At 41.7% G+C, this 18,094-nt stretch overlaps 1 protein-coding gene across 3 annotated transcripts in view; it reads right to left on the reverse strand.

Moving 5' to 3' along the window:
* Nucleotides 1-18,094, reverse strand: part of sema5a (sema domain, seven thrombospondin repeats (type 1 and type 1-like), transmembrane domain (TM) and short cytoplasmic domain, (semaphorin) 5A) — a 447,076-nt gene that overhangs the window by 277,305 nt on the left and 151,677 nt on the right. For all 3 annotated transcript variants that reach the window (XR_004557944.1, XR_004557932.1, XM_034159873.1), the window contains exon 4: nucleotides 12,582-12,627. Coding sequence is in view for 1 of the 3 variants with exons in the window: in XM_034159873.1 (XP_034015764.1) it covers nucleotides 12,582-12,627 (46 nt within the window). In the remaining 2 variants the exon portion in view is untranslated. The remainder of the gene's footprint in view (nucleotides 1-12,581; nucleotides 12,628-18,094) is intronic.

The raw sequence follows: 18,094 nt of genomic DNA on the forward strand, positions 1-18,094 counted from the left end.
AAATGGAGGCACAATCCACGCCACCGCACAGTGCCTCTTGCCAAAGGGAGCCGTTATGGATCGTATTTTCATCTGCCAGTGCGGCAGGAGAGCGGCCAGAGAAGATCTGCCCGCCATTTATTTCTTCTATTTCTCAGCTGAACAATGCCGCCGATCCTCCTCATCCCACAGCTTAACAACTAATGCCGTCCTGGTGCTTCTGATTAAAGATGATGCAGGAACGCTCTGCATCCTTGTGCACTTCACCATGAATAAAACACACAAGCATTAATATATATATATATCAAACTTCAGCATCTGCCAGTTGCCCACTTTGTGTCGCGTCACAAACAGTCATGTGGTGTGTAATTAGAGCCAGAGCGCCACGGAAACTAATCACTGGAATCACCGGTGTTCAGTCATCAGTTTACACACCACAGGTGGATAATTCATCACATTTATTTGAGAATTTAAGAAAACACACACACACACATATGCACAAGCAAATGTGTTTTCAGCTCAGCACAGTTTTCTTGCAAAGTGTCTGTGCAGGCTGACGTTCATATCGTGCAAAAAGCTTTAACTTGGAAATGTACTGTTAGTGCAGCAGATAGAATATTTACAGAGGAATCCTTCAAATAAGCACCAAACTTGGCACAAATACTCCTTAGACATTACTCTTTAAAAAAACTGAGTATCCACTTGAATTTTCAGTAGGCGGCCAGGTAGGGGTCAACTGAAGAATTACACAGGGGTCAAAATTTAAAAATGTTTCAATCATATTGAAAGCTATACCACATTATTTGCCTGATCACAACGATACCAAAAAGGTATAGTTTGGACTATCTATGATTGAATGTTATGGAGTTATGGGGTAAAAACAGCAAGAATGGTAACAAAGGTCAGCATTAGTTTGTACAGGGGTCAGATGTTAAAGTTGCTGTAAATATTGTAAAATGTGATGCAAATTATTGGTTGAGTTAATAGGGTTTTAAAAAGGAATAGTTTGCACTATGTGGCATGCTTAGTTATCATGTTACAGGGTAACATATGTCACATGTCATAGAATCCAATGGATGTCGACATTGCTCTACCTTTACCTTGCAGACCAAGCATTCAACACAGTCAAAACCATTTCATTTATTAATCCTATTAGTTCAACCAATAATTTGCACCACGTTTTACCAAAATTGGAGCAACTTTAACTTCTAACCCCTGTACAAACTGAAATTGACCTTTGTCGCCATTCTTGCTGTTTTTACCCCATAACTCCATGATAGTCATAGATAGTCCAAACTATACCTTTTTGGTATCATTGTGATCAGACAAATAATGTGGTACAGCTTCCAATATGATTGAAGCATTTTTAAAGTTTGACCCCTGTGTTTGACCCCTACCTGGCCGCCTACTGAAAATTCAAGTGGCTACTCAGTTTTTTCAAAAGAGTAATGTTTGAGGAGTATGTGTTCCAATTTTGGCCCTTGTTTCCAGAAATGAACAATTGTTAGTTATCTGCTCCACTATGTGTGCACACGACGTCAAAACAGATCCGTCCATCGGAGGGCACTACTTATTCAGTCAAATGCAAAGGAAAAAAGAAACACTTTCAGACATATTTTGTAGATACTGACAAATGTATTGTTGCTGTTACACTTCCACAGAATTTGCACTATGTGGCCTTCATCCTGCACAACCGACTGCCCACTCTGAAAGCTCCTTTCCATTTAAAGGCACAGTTACAGGCTGTTTCTGACAGACCTGTTTTTCTGTTCATCACCCCTGTGCCTCTGCTTGGAGGATATTTCTGGACTGATAGTACACTGCAAAAGTGTATAGCATGAATGTTTTAAAGGTGGCTTAATTATATGTTGGCGAACCAGCGAGCATGGCGTGTTTTAACTGCCACGTGTACATGTATGTATGTGTGGACAAAATACCTCAATAGCTGGATGGATTTTCTTTCAAACTTGGTGGGAATATTACTTGGATGGATAGAGGTGATTAGAATTAGAAAGGTCAAGGACAACAAGGTCAGAAAAACACCTTTATTTTTTTGTATCACTCAACAACCAAGAAGCCTAGATGGATCAAACATGGTGGGAGTATTACTTGGAGAGATATCTAGAGGTGTTTCAAAGCTGGAATAGTTTGGTCAAAGGTCAGTGAAAACATTGTCTGATAAATCACTTGTATATCTTGTATATCTCAGAAATCAAGAAGCCTAGATTGTTGTTCTCAGCGCTCTATTGACCCACAAATCATTTGTGATTGGTTGATCTGAATGGCTTCATAATGACGTCATTCATAGTCCAAAACAGCACAGACAGACAGATGTGTGTTTACGCTGTGGTGTGTAGAGGCTGCTGGGGGTGTATCAGCCCGCTCATGACTATTTCAGACAGCAAAGACTATCATCTGAGGTCCAACTAAAACGTTAAATGTACGTGTTCTTCTATGGGTTTGTCTTTGCAATGAGGCCGAGCGGGACTTTCTCATCATTTCTGTAACCAACAGTATCCCATTTAGAAGAAACTGCGCTCATAAGAGCAAATGTATGCTGGTACGAAACAACACGGTTACTGTGGGTCAGACACAGCGCCGCTGCTCCGGGTTAATCAGCTCCAACCTCTTTGACACGAGCCAAGTGTACCAACAAGCTGTGTTTCCTCACTAAACAATATTACTCACCTCGCTCTGACCTCCTCCTCGTTAGCAGCAGGATCTCCGTTTGCTGCTGAGGCCACTTCTACCTCGTGCACCATCACACAAACTGACTGCATTTTGGCTTGAACGCATTTAACTTTACAAATCTACCTCGAGAAACCTTGAACTGCTGTGCGAATTCTTCAGTGTGTTGGTGCGTAAAGGCCTCTGATCAACGGACAGCAGATGGTATTTGGAGAGCTGATGTTCTGACGGAAACAAAAGGCTGAGTTGTACTTCAAGTCCGTTTGGCCATTCATCAACTCTGGCAACACAATGGGGAATTTGAAGACAATGCAAATGCAGAAAAGCCAATTCATCAGTGTTTGTCTTCCCTCTGTATTGGGAAGCGGCTCATGGGACTTGGATAATGGCGATTCCACCGTTGATTCAATTGACCAAGGTTGGCAGGAGTCAAGGGCAGAGAGCAGAACGAAGGATAAAGGAAGCAGAAGGACAATACTGAATGGATGAGACAGAGTGCATGGGACTGCACCCCATACAGGTGAACGCAGGAGAAGAAATGTCTACTTTTAGCTGCTGTTATAACCGATTCTCCCCAACAGAGAATCTTATTAACATTGCAGAGAAAGTCCTCGTCTCACTTTGCCTTCAGCTGCACTGGTTGTAAAGTAACTGAAGCGGAAACATTTGGAGTGTTTGTTGTTGGAAGCATTTTCCAGATTAGTGCAGATGGTCAGAGGTTGACAGGATGAGAACGGCTGATGAGTCTGCAGAAATAAGTTAAAGACTGGGACTTGGTTGATTACATCACAATACAAATTATGTATAAAGTCAAAAATAAACTTTTGCCTCAACATGTCCAGGATCTCTTCAAAATGGGGACTCCAGCTACAATTTGAGAGGAACATTATTATTTGAGAAACTAAAGATCCAAACTACTTTAAAAAGTACTGTGAAATATTTGGAATAATTGTCCTGATAATATGAAATTACTTGAATTCAATTCACTTTCATTTATATAGCGCCAAATAAACAACAAAATTGCCTCAAGGCGCTTCACACAAGTAAGGTCGAACCTGACCAACCCATACTTGGTACCTTAGTTGGCTTTAAAAGGCTCTACAAAATATGTTTTGTATGTTACCCGTTATAGTTTGAAGAATTAGGTTTACCATTTTGTTGTTGTACTTGGGTTTGTGCACTGTTGCTCATTTGGTTGTGTTTTGAAATTCTGGTGCACTGAGCAAGTTGTATTGTTTGTGCACATTTCTTTTGTATTGTTGTTATGAGTCTATATATATACAGTGAGGAAAATAAGTATTTGAGCACCCTGCAGTTTTGCAGGTTGTATCACTTAGAAATCATGGAGGGGTCTGAAATTTTCATCTTAGGTGCATGTCCACTGTGAGAGACATAATCTCATTGCAAGTAACATACAAATAAATTATTTTAAAAAATCATACATTGTGATTTCTGGATTTGTTTTTGTTTTTTTTTAGATTGTCTCTCGCAGTGGACATGCACCTAAGATGAAAATTTCAGACCCCTCCATGATTTCTGAGTGGTACAACCTGCAAAACTGCAGGGTGCTCAAATACTTATTTTCCTCACTGTATATATATATATATATATATACACTCAACAAAAATATAAACGCAACACTTTTGGTTTTGCTCCCATTTTGTATGAGATGAACTCAAAGATGTAAAACTTTTTCCACATACACAATATCACCATTTCCCTCAAATATTGTTCACAAACCAGTCTAAATCTGTGATAGTGAGCACTTCTCCTTTGCTGAGATAATCCATCCCACCTCACAGGTGTGCCATACCAAGATGCTGATTAGACACCATGATTAGTGCACAGGTGTGCCTTAGACTGCCCACAATAAAAGGCCACTCTGAAAGGTGCAGTTTTATCACACAGCACAATGCCACAGATGTCGCAAGATTTGAGGGAGTGTACAATTGGCATGCTGACAGCAGGAATGTCAACCAGAGCTGTTGCTCGTGTATTGAATGTTCATTTCTCTACCATAAGCCGTCTCCAAAGGCGTTTCAGAGAATTTGGCAGTACATCCATTCTGAACACTACTGTATCAGTTCTCAGATCCAGAATATATTGCACATCACCTCCAAAAGAGAATCTCTTATTTCCCAAAACATTATCTATCTGCTCACCATATTTCACTGTTGTTTGTTCATTAACTTTTGAGTTATCCTGCTAAAAGACAAATATTTAAACAAAAGTGAAAATATGACCTCCTTAATGGAGCTAATTAAGCTCTGCAGATGGACTGAAGTGCTGACACTTGTCCTGAGAGAAAGGTGTCCACCCCCCCCACCCTTGTTTTATTTATTTATTTTGAATATATGACTTCACATTTTGACTTCTTTGTGACTTCATCATGAAGTCAGTTAAAGCCAAACAATTATAAATACATAATTTTCCTGATCAATAGGAGCTTGTCATCAGCCACACTGATTGCGGCGATATTATGGTTGTTGGGTTTTTTTGGGGGGTGGGGGTGGGGGGTACAGTTTGTGTGACCTTTGAACAATCTTTCCCAACATGTAATCATCTGGAGACAGTAACACAAGTAATATCCCCACCAAGTTTGGCGAAACTCCCTCGAGGCGTTTTTGAATTCTTTTGTTCACAATCACAGCGCCGTGCACGCGCAGCGCAGCTACACATCACAGAGGTCTCCAGGTGTCGTGTTGTAGTCTCTTGTAGATATATGCTGATGTGAGTATGACCTGTCCTTAAACGAAGTTACGTTTACCTGAATGTCTCAGTGGACGTTCGAAAGGAACAACAAGACAAATATCACTGAACGTACCACAGAGACGATTCCCTCCTCAAGGACAGACCACGTGGATGGTGCTGTACATACGGCTACAACACACATGCAACAACTCTCTCCTCCAATAATATCAGAATTGACACATCAGCCTATCAGCTGTTTTCTCACGAAGGCGAGACAATTAATTTTGGCACAAAAGCCTATAACTCCTCCCACATTATTTGCCCTTTAAACGGAGAGAAACTTCACGCATCATTTAAGCTTCTTGCCTTCAACTTTTTTGCGATTCTGAATGTGTTCCAAAGTTGTAAACTGCTTCTCAGACAAACATTTATATCCTTCTTAAATGACAGAACCCTTTGTTGTCTCGGGGTTTACTGTAGATCTAATCTGAAGGCTGGATTCAGAAGCCACACAGGGAAAAGAAAGACAAGCACCTATTCTTCCAAAGGCCCCTCTATCTGTAACTTCTGATGTTCTTTATTTTTTTTATCATTTCCAAGTAAGGCAGGCATTTACTGCGGGGGATTACGGCGGCTGGGGCTCAGGCTTTATCGATCTACTGAGGCTGAACTCGATACTCGTAGGACCGGCTGCTAGCTTTAGTGTCACTCTGCTCTAAACCCTCAATAATGCAAACACGTGACCACCAGCTTTTCAGAGTTCATTTTAAATAAACCCATCATACTGCAGCGACATGTAGCGCAGGAGCTCGGTGGTTTTTACCACCGTCTCAGATGTTTCATGCATGCAGATATAAAATGAGATTAGGTCAACATTGATCATATGGTAATTATGCCCCTGTATTTATATTACCGCCTGGTTGTATTACACCCGCTCGAAGCCGCGCGCACTCAGCGCCGCTGCTGCTGCAGGAACAAATAACCGCCATCAGGCATTATCTGACAGAGCTGATGCACGAGAAGAGGCCAATCCACAGAAATGCGCGTAGGTGTAGCCTTTAGTTTATTTTCCGTCCACAGGGAAGAAAGAGGGGGAAAAAGAAATTATGCAACTCGAATGAATGTGAGTGCAACTGAAATAAATAAGTGCTGGAAATGTCTTTGTTGGCTGTGGTGCTCTCAGCACACCACCATTTCCTCGACTTGATCAATCCACAATGCGTGAAATGTGAATGGCGCAATGGCGCCAAAAGGGAAACACATTCAAGTCTTTCTTATCTGAAAACAATAAGGCAAATAAATATAAGCACAGCTGAATGAGGCAACTAAGTGCAATTAATCTGGTTTAAGAAAGAACTTACTGATTCTTAGTTTATCCAAAAAATGATATTTGAACAGGAAATATGTCATAATACTTTATGCTCCAGTGGCTGGATTTAAAGCAACAGTGTGTTGGATTTAGGGGGATTTAAGGACCGTAAATAAGCCCAGTATGCTGATGATGTTGCAGTATTCTGCAACTATGCCGCCTCACTTCAGCTTCTTCAGGATGCTTACAGCAGAATGCGGGTCTTTGGATCAACACCATGAAAACAGAAACTATGAGTGGAGCTGATTTTTACTTCAATCCACAGACATTAAGTGAAGCAGATGACTTCAGATATGTCCGTAGTTACATCAGTAATAACTGCAAGTTCGATTAAAAAGAGAAAAAAACATTGTGCATTGTTATGCACAATGTTATTATTAGGTACTGCACAAAGTATGTTGTTTGTTTACAATGGAGTATGCAAGATATCAACAGAATAATTGACACTGGTGGCACAAGCAGTTTGTGTTCTTGGTTTCCAAAACAGAATACCCTTGTTTCAAGGCTGACTTTACCCCGAGTCAACACTGGGAGCACGTGCTGGTACTGCGCCTTGGGTCCTGGTGGTCCAACAGTTCCGTTCCCACATCTCTAATATTGTACAAATAATGAATGTTTGTGAGTGTAATGATAAGAACATTTCATACGTTGAAAAATGAAATGTTTCATTCAATGAGGCGCAGCCTGAATGAAAAAAACATTCATTATTTGTTTTATATAACACCTAAAATAGGTCCTTGTCATTTGATTCTTGTCACAGTAAATGGAACCAAAATTGCAAATGGAACGAATCATCGATATCACATGACATACAAACCACCAATCAAATGACAAGGAACTATTTGGGGGTTATATAAACCATCTATCTGCTACAACCAGGTGAAACATGGGTGTGTCCTTAGCCTTTCCAGCAGCCTCTACACATGACCAGAGAAATGCGACACATGGCCAAAATGTCAAAGCCTTTACCCCATTCTGCTTTTACTCTTTTTTTTTTTTTTTTTTTTTTTTGCAAATTACTTACAATTTTTTTTAAATTCACACTTCAAGTTTAGCTTGTCAGGAGAAATTCCGTCTTTCCGGCAAACTTTCATATCTTAAAACTCAAGACTGTAAAATTCTCAAAACCAAATTTATGTTCTGTGACCCAAAAGAACTGATCCAGTTAAATGTAAATACTGGGAGGTCAAAGCTCGGGGTGACCCCCCCCCCCCAAAAAAATCATGCATTTCTGATATTTATAACTGTCTTTTTGACTGAATTTTGGGTTTCAAGTAGGAAATGGACCAAAAACCCTGAAATCCTCACACTGCCCACTAGATGGTGACAAAAGCTACTCAAATGTGAGGCAATGTCTCAACTGTTTATTCCTTTGAGGTGTTAACGTTTGTCGAAAATATAATTGGAAGGAAAGCCCAAAATCAGCTTACAGTTGTGTCCTTATGGGCATCTTACTTGTTATATATTGTAAAAATTATATTATTTTCTGGATAGGTCTTTACATTTTTTTACTGTATTGGTAACCACAGTACCTACATGCAGAGCCTAGTACATGCCGGATCACGCTAAAAGAAATGTGCCTCAGTGCCAAAATATCATATCAGCCATTGTCTCATTTGTTATCACAAATACTGAGATATTTCAGCTGAATTTACTGATTGGAGTTGAGTTCCGTCACTTTCAGATGGATGCTCACACACACGCTGACTTTTTTTTTTCAAGAAGGTGAACAGGATGTTTGACAGCATCTGACATCACCTTAGTTCTGTTCTTGATTCAGAGGAGACACAAAAATTCTGTGTAGCTATTTTCTTGTGTGTGAGTGGAAGAACAAGTTTGAAAGAGACAAATGGAACAGAACATGATGACAATGTGGCAGATGCAGCTGGTGAGAAGCACCAGAGCTCATTCTTGTGATTCTGGCTGAGTTTCCATCTCGTGTTGCTCTACAGTGTCACTGACAGTTTCTTTATCCAGATGCCGCCATCACGTGTGATTACCGAGAGCGTCAAGATTGCAGGGAACTATGTATATCCAGGCGCAGGGAAGGTCCATCACAGAGCCAACTGCATGCACGTCCATCCAGGCCTGAGTATCTTCTGTGATCCAAAAGAAATGATCCAGTTAAATGTAAAGCGGGAACTAGTCCACAGGTCCTCTTAAACTGGCCCCTGGGGGTCTGCAGTATATGATGGTCTGCTTTCTCACAAGGGTTGAGTACCTTTCACGTTTGAACAGATACTGAATTCAGTACTGGCACAAAGTGGTACTTTTTTTGGTACTTTACTCGCTCTGAAAGAATAAATTCAAAATTTTTTATTATATGATACAATAAAATTGGATGATCCACCTCTATGAATGCTGGGATAGGCTCCAGACCCCCCGCAACCCTTAATTGGACTAAGTGGTTGAAGATGAGTGTCTGTGTGCGCGGATAGACAGACAGATAAAATGTACATTTTAATATGTAAATATAAATGTAATTTTTTTAAACAGACATGTTCGCTGTTATCTAATAAATATATTGCTGTTTATTTTTAATTAAATTGCCTGAAGTGCCTAAAATGAAACTAAATTAACCGATTCATTGTTCTGTGTTGTGCACTGCACTGTTTGTCATTTGTTTAAATGATGATCTTGTTCAAAAGGGATGTTTAAAAAAAAAAAAAATTTTCACTGTCAGAAAACAAAATAACTCGTAGGTCTCACTCTCTTTGTTCCGCGAACCAAGATGTGCATTTGAAACCACTCTGGGCTTGAACTCACCATTCATTGGCCTCCATTATACTCACTCCCCTAAACCTCACTCCCACTTGGGTCATGGCTCCAACATACGCTGCATTACTTCATCCCACTCTAGGCTCAAACTCACGGGAACTTGCTGCTAGTCCTAGGGTCCACTAGTCCTAGTCCTAGTATTAAGGAGAGCATTTTACATTTATGTTAGGCTATATGTTGCACTAAAGTAGGTGAAGTAATATTACAAAAGTGTGACAATTAAAAAAAAACATCTAATTTTGGTGAATTATCATTATTTGTTGATTTTCAATTCAACAGATTTATAGACAACAGTACAATTAAAGGTGATTAATGGTGTATTGTCAACAGAATCAGATGTTTTACTTTTGTGAATTGAACAAATCTCTATCTGGTTTGTTAGCTATTTGAAAGTATTACATTTATCTGTGAACTTTAAAATCAGTTTGGGGTTGAGATATAAACCATCAAATAAAGAGGTATAGGACCAGTGGATCCTAGGACTAGTGGACCTTAGGACCAGTGGACCCTCCCTGGACTCACAGTCCCTGGGATGGGAGGCAGGCACTCGAACCACAACATAAAAACCCATGGGCTCTAGTGTCTGTCACCAGAGTGTCTTTTGGCTGTGAGGAGTGAGGTTTACTAACTTCTTCTGCTGGCCCATGTTACACTCCTCTGCTACACACAGTTACCGAAATTTGGCACCGACTGGTTTCGTGTGAGTTGGTACTGTATAGTACAGATGCAATTTCCTATTTCTCACAGGTGCAAACTCTTAGAGATGACGAGTTCACGGTTTGGTAGAAATTCTGCAAATTCTCTAGCGGCCGCAGAGTAGGATGAAGAAAAGGAGGCACGACTAAAAAAAACCCACAGCCTCCCAGTGAGCAGACACTAAAGATGGGCTCAGCGTGAATCCTCCTCCCTGTCCACGGGGGGGGGGGTTCTCTCCGTGTTCCTGAATCCTTTAAACATGTCACTCTTTGCCTTTTCTCTCTCGATACTTCAGCCTTGTTTCTTCTTATTTTTGTCTCAGCATTTTTATTCCCATTTGTTTTCCGCAGGCGGGTTTTTTCCTTCCCCTCGTCTGTATAGATCACTCTTGTGAGTCACAGCTGAGTCACATCTTTAAGAACATAAACAATTTTTAGTATTGCAGCAGACTGTTGACTCCTCCCCCTCAATTTTACAGGAAATCACAAAAACAACAGAGCAACGATAACAGAGACGACTGTCACAGAGAACACAGTTTGTACTGTGTGTGTGTGTGTGTGTGTGTGTGTGTGTGTGTGTGTGTGTGTGTGTGTGTGTGTGTGTGTGTGTGTGTGTGTGTGTGTGTGTGTGTGTGTGTGTGTGTGTGTGTGTGTGTGAGGAGAGAGACATCATGACGTGCGAGATAAAGTGAATGAATGTGACGAGTTGCATCAATGCATCCAAGCCGCACGTGGGAAACACCAGCGCTGCAGCAAGCGCCACAATGCGGGAATTCTTGGACCCCGTACAGACTGGGGTTGGCAATCCAGCTCAGCACAACTCAGATTGGAGCAGGTTTCACTGAGGTCTCAACGCCAATGTGGCTAGAATCCGGCTTATTCTGGGATCATGACGTCAAACGTCCTCACTCGGTCCACGCGTCCACAGTGTCCTCTCCACTGTGGCGGCATTCTGTGCGGCTGCAACCGCGAGGACAGCAAACAGCCTTCTTTCTCTGTGGCGCCTCTCTTCCATGTGTCACAAGCGTCCAGATCACACACCCGCGATCCACTCCCGCACGCTCACGTCCAGACAGATTTCTCTCGGCTTGAGCCGGGTTGAGCTTCAACAGTTTCATGTGTTCAGTGTGACGCCTCATTTTTTCCTGTTTTTCTGGGTAAGTATGGAAAACATCGAGATCAGTCGAACTATCAGAGAAGCTTTGCTGCTAGATTCTGGACATAAGACCTCAATGTTGTCCCCTGCACAGACAGATGTCATCCTCATCTCGTCCTCCCATCATGCAGCTGGATTTGGTGCATTGAGCCACATGTGGCCACGACTGAGTGGAAATGTGTAAGCCTCCAAACAAAAGAGGTGTCGTACTCAACTCTGACACGACTGTGTAACTTTTCATGTGATATCGCACTAAAAAGTGCTTCTCAAACCAGCCCCCAGCTGTCAGTTTGCATTTGATACGTTGCCCACCTGAATGAGTGAATCAGAGCAGAAAGAGATGGAAAATGTCCCGGAAAAACCCGTTTGAGAACCACTGTGTGAATACATTGAAAGGACAGTGCAGCAGCGCCGTACAAAAGCTACATCAAATCACCAGCTGACGTGATCAGAACCTGTTTTGATGAAAGAGCAGATTTTTTAATATCTGGATGGTCACACATGTTTAAAAGTGATTTGGATCCAAACTAGACTGTTCTGGCAGAAAGTCCACCATCACCACAGCTCCAATATTTACTGATTAACAGATTCAACGCAGTAAACAACAACTGCAAAGTAGCACAGAAGAACGTGCGTCACAGCATTGTTACTTGAACGCAAATAAATATTCTGCATTACTGAGAAGATTTTGTTTGGGCAGCTGATCTGCTCTGTGTCAGCCTGATCCCGTCAGATCTCAGAAGCTAAGCAGTGCGGGACCTGGTTAGTACTTGGATGGGAGACCTATTTGGAACACCACAGGCTGTGTGTTTTTCTCCAGGTAACATTGAGGTTGCGTCAGGAAGGGCATCCGGCGTAAAACTTGTGCCAAATGTCAATGTGGATCTGGTTGTATCCGCTGTGGCGACCCCGAACACAAAACAGGAGCAGCCGAATGGACAACAACAACAACAACAACTGAGGAGATTTTGTTTGACCTCCTTCTGAGGTTTAACCTGATCAGGTAACATTCAACCCCATCACCCCTCCCGATTTGAAGTTGAGGCAACGCGAAGTGCAAAACCTTTTTACAAATCAAATCATGAACGGTGGCATCAAGCTTCGACTAACAGGATGTTTGCGTGAGCGTCACAATCGCGTGAGCAGACAGCACTCAGACGCTCCCTCAGGAACGCGGGTGAGTCAGAAACAAAGCGTGACAGACGAGGTGAGGGTCAACACTCACCTGGATCAGTGTCAGGTCCTCCAGATTGAGCCTGAAGAGATGATTCCTGAAAGGAAAAAAAGGAAGGTGGTGAGATGAGAGAGCACTTTCTGCAAAACTTAATAAAGAAAGAAAAAGATGAGTGCACAAAAAATCATCCGTGCTGAAAGGCATTTTAGCTCAGATATATTTGAGTTTTAAAGTTGTGCAGTACAATCTGTATAACTGTAAACATCCTTTTTTGTCCCACACAACTGTTGTGTTGTTAGATAATATCTGTGCTAATTCCTTATTTTATGTTAGTTATCAAGTGTTTGCTTTATCTGTTTAAAAGTGTCTGGAACCTGGTTTAAAGTTTCAACAAGTGTTAGGTTTCACTTCCATTGTTTCAGATAAAGGGAGGGCTCCCCCTGTCTGTGAGAGACAGTAACATATAGACTAAACCACACCCACTGTAACACCCACATTGTAGAAAAGTGTGGTACAACCCATTTCCTGGGTCCCTTCACAAGATGGATGCATGTCTGTGGGGACCCCGGTCCGGTTTCTACATGACCTTCAATAAATTCAAAATGAGGAATATATCGATGTGGTTCCTTGTAAGGGGCAGTTAAATACATAAAGAGCCGGAGAAATTACAGTGTCATTCGTTGACTGTATGAAGGTTCAGCAGCAGCTGGGTCAAAGCCGAACGTAGTCCATTTTGAGCTAATTGATACAGTAAGAAAAGAACTTGGCTCCCTCAAAACCTCAACCCGGGTTGGGGTGAGGCGTAGGGTTAGCCCCAGGCCGAGTCCGCATCGGGCCGATTTCTCCTGTATCCATTGATACCACCTTAGGTGACAAAATGAGACTTTCAATCCAGTGTCATTCATCAATCCCCACAATCAGTTCAGGATTAGTAAGCATTGATATTAGATAAAGATATTAAGTTATGGGGTAAAAAAAAAAAAGGTCAAAACAAAACCTGGTAAACCAGACCCAAGGTTTGAGTCACCTCCCATTCACAGGCTGGGCCAATCGCAGCTGTTGATCACATAGGGACAGGTTTTATGTGATGACTCACTGAGGAGCACCAACATCAGCAAGCCTTTCAGAAAACCGATTTTTGCTGCATGGCATGTTGAAAAAAAAAAAAAGCTTTTAGAATGACTAAAAACGTCACGGGCACACAGGTCTTCATAGCAAAATCGACAAGTCATTCGTCAACGTACCTACTTGGCTGCACGCCATCTTTGAACGTATGTTGACACTAGTATGGTTGTCGTTCTGTCTACGCCACATGCTTCGTTGTATGTCTGTCCAAATGAAATGTGAATGGCACGGTACCAGACTAATTCTCAAACAGAGAACAGACCATGTAAAAATGGTAACAATGGCCAATTTCAGTTTGTTCAGAGGCTCTAAATAGGATTTTAAAAAGGAAACGTTTTCATCAACTGTGATGCTAAGTTAACAGGTTTGTTGGTCACCAAATAATTTTATTTTTAAATAACCTAAACTACTATAATATTGAATCCTTTGTCTGCAGTTTTAGCCTAATAAGATCACAGAATTTTAGACCTTAAGATCTAAGATTTTAGATCCTAGAAAGCAAAAGCTTTGGAAACGTGCATAGTGAAGAGAGGGTTACGGTTTCAACACCATCCCATTCTCTATATACATATGGAGTTCCATGTGGAAGGGCATCTGGCATAAAACCTGTACCAAATCAACATGGGGTTCTGTAGTGGATCCACTGTGGTGACTCCGAGCATAAAGGGAGAGGCAGAAGCAACTTACTTGAGGACAAGCTAGATCTTCTTGGACTCTAGGATTAGGTAGATAACATGGAAAACCTTTCTACCTGGGCCTGGTTATAGCTTCCACTCTGGAAAACTCTCCATGGCCTAGCCCCACCTCCTCTGGAGGAATTTATTAGACATAGAAATCCTAACCTCAGGACTCGGTGTGCTTCTAGAGGGGACTGTGAGGTGCCCCTCAGATGAACTGCCACAGGACAAAACACCATCTCTGTGAAGGGTTGTAGGAACGGGAACAGCCTTCCAACAAGGATACGAGACAGTCCCACCCCGAGTGCTTTTAAAAATGAGCTTAAAAATGGCTCAAAAACAATCAAACCTGTCAACACGGGTGAGATGTATTGTACATAATCTCATGTTTTGTTTTAATTTATTTATTGTAATTATTGTTTGTTGTTGTGTGTCTGAGGACTACAGATGGAAAGTAGCTTTTAGCTAAATCTGGCATATTTACACTAAGGCATGAAAATGTACAGTGTGTTCATTATTGTGCATTGTCCTCATCAAATAAACAATAAAGAAGAAGACGAAAGAAGGGAAGGTTGCCATGTGTTTTTGTGTTGACTATGATATACTGAGACCGGACTGTAAGTGTCGTTTGTCACCTGAACTTGTACTGATTAGGTCAAAATTGGCTGCAGGCCCACAAACTATTCAGCTTGGACTTGGCTGTTGCTGAACATGTAGAGCATTTCTGTATACACGTAGTTTCAGTGCAGAAGGCTCAAACCCCACGCCTGCCACATTTCTCCATAGAATGTGGATCCACCTTGGATCTGCTGTGGTGCCCCCAAGTGAAAACAAGGGAGCAGCTGAAGGGACTTACTATGATCAGATAAATAACGTGATGTACCTTTTTGACATGACTGAAGCATTTTTAAATTGTGCTCCCAGAGTAACCTGTAACTGACCTCAGGGCTCAAAGGGTTAGGATGGTTGGGATGGTACAGAGAACTGAGCCGCTCCCTGCCCTTGAACTCCTGCTGCTTGGCTTTTCGCTCCGGCCCAGTTTGAAAACTGATGGCAGAGGTGTGAAAGACGAGTATCTGGTGCCTTGAAACCAGACTGCTCCAGGTAGATGTGGCTCGTTAGCCACAGTAGGCAGCCGCTCAAAACTCTTGATTTCAAACCTGGGCAGCCCACAAGCGTTTTGCTACACATCCCACAGTGACATTTTTTTTTTTTTGGACATCTGTCTACAGCTTGCTGAAGTCTGTTTCATTGTTCAGCTGTTTCATTTGTGATTGGGCATCTCAGCAGTGCCTTGGAGCAGGCACACGCTTTTCATGGCAGATCTTCAGACATAGTGAGCTCCACCCCCCTCTGCAGCCTCTCCAGACACCAGTTGTCTTGCCGTCGTATTCCAGCTGTGAGTGGTCAAGATGGTGGCGCTGAGGCTTCTTGTCACCCTAATCTCTTTTCATGCACAGGGTTTTATCTCTACTTGAATTTCCCAGCGAGAGAGAGACAGACACATAGTCATCGACGTCGATGGACACTTGCAAGCAGCTGACCTCTGCCTGGGCAGAACTACTGCGTTGTACAACTACCACTGGAATGACCATTTTGTCATTGCAGGTGGTACAGAAAACCTACTGGGCTCATGGACTAATGTTGAAGGTTAAGTGTTGCAGAAAAACTGAAAATCCAAATAACAGACATCACTCACGGTTAGTTCCCCGTACACAGTAATGGAAAAGCCTGCTTAATGGTTTTTACACAGTTACTTTGTAACAAACACCACAAATAAATAAGTACATGGAAAAAATATAGGCAGAGCTTCAAGAAAATGGTGCAGTTCTGTCCCGTCTGTGTTGTCCTCCAGTACTCAAAAGTACCACTTAGCACCTTTCCCTAAAATGTTCCATGCTCTTGTATCCTGAAGTTTTTATTTTTATTTCTGGTGTATCTGAAAGAGATTTCATCGAAGAAAGTCCAAATCTGGCCATAAAACCTTCTGCCTTATGTCAAGCTTTTGAAATTTGCTGTTGTTTTATTGGCAACTGTCTTCTAAAGACAGATCGTCTGCAAATAAAACTACAACTCAGAGTTTACTGAAACCATTATACACCATTAGCTGGATAAGGTCATAAATCTGACAGTTGAAACTAAAGGCATTATTTATTGTCAATATTCCACAGTTTATGCATTCCTGGCCAATCACATTCTAAGAAATATTGCCAATCCATGCCACCATAACAGAGTTAGCCATTTATCACCGTCATTAAAATTCAGTGTGGAGCAATTTCGGGGCACTGAAAATATGTTTAGAGGGAAGACTGAAACTTTTCCAGGTAAAATTCAATGTCACATTAAAAGTTTTGTGATTTGCTCAATAACATATTTGGCAGGCAGAAGTCTAATAATCTGATATCTAATAACCTGCTTTTCTTTCATATTAGCAGCCAGATTCTGCAGAGCCCGGCTCTCATGTTAGACCTAAACTCTTTAACGGTACGAGCGCAATCAGACATGTCTGTTTACACAAACGTAAATCCTTTCACGCGGATCCATCCGTCTCCTGAAGAGCGCCTATCAGCAGGTCTCGGTGTGGCCTCCGCCCGCCTCTTTTAACACATCGATATTTGCATCGATCCCTCTTTCCTCCCATTATCACTCATACATGCAGCCACATCACCTTTCACACTTAGACACCCAACAGCCATCCAGCTGCCAGCACAAATTGAACTAAATCTCTCATTTGATTTGTTTTTTTTTGTGTGTGTGTGTGTGTGTGTGTGTGTGTGCTTTTTTCCCCTGAGTGTTTGGAATACTGCACACTGACAGAACCGCCTGAAGCCATGGAGCTAAGAAGAAGAGCACCTGACAAAAACTTAAAATAAAAATAACAAACGAGGAAGGAAAACAGCAACGGAACGTGCTGCTGTATTGTATGTTTTATGTTTTACATTATAGGATATTTTATATACATGCAATATGTCACACATGCAGTCGAGTCTACATGAAAAAGATCGATTTTATACGAGGATACACACTCTAATTTGTCTAACAACTGACTGCAATAAATAAATAAATAAATAAATAAAAATAATGGACATAACATTTACCATCTTCTTCAAAAAATATGACACACAGTAGTTTTTAATCCAGTGAAGCAGGCAGTTTTTCTGTCATCCTGACCAGTTTTGTTTTTTTGGGGGGGGGGGTTCTCAACAATTTGAGTGGGATTGCATTACTTTTTCTCTTCAAACAAAATATAACATCTAATTGTCAAACCTGCTGTTTTAAATGAAAAACTTCTTGAATCAGTTTCACTTTCCTTTCACTGATGCTGTGCCCCCCCCCCCCCCTGCTGTTTTCAAACTTGGAGCTTTTTGGAAACACGAAGCCTTTCAACTGTAAAATAAACTAAATTTCTGAATGTATCTTCAGATACAGATGAACCTCTGGAGGACTTTCAAAACGGGTTTTTTTTTTTTCCCTTCAGCTCAGAGCGGAGTAGAGACGCTGTTTCCAGCTGCGGCAGTTCTCAGAACGCGCTGACTCTCTGATCTCTGCTGTTTGTGATTCGATACTGTTGTGGTTTGCCCCTGGTCTGCTGCTTTCTGTCTCTTTGTGTTTTCAGGTGAAGCTGAGATGGAGCTGCTGGGTGAAGCGACTGGGTGCATCCGCTGTGTGCTACATCAGGGCTCTGCTCCCGGCTGTCAAATTTGCATGTTGGCCCCGCCCCATCTGTCAAGATGGTGCACGGAATTGACAGAGCGGTGTCTC

This window comes from Thalassophryne amazonica, chromosome 1, assembly GCF_902500255.1.
Source record: "Thalassophryne amazonica chromosome 1, fThaAma1.1, whole genome shotgun sequence".
NCBI lineage: Eukaryota > Metazoa > Chordata > Actinopteri > Batrachoidiformes > Batrachoididae > Thalassophryne > Thalassophryne amazonica.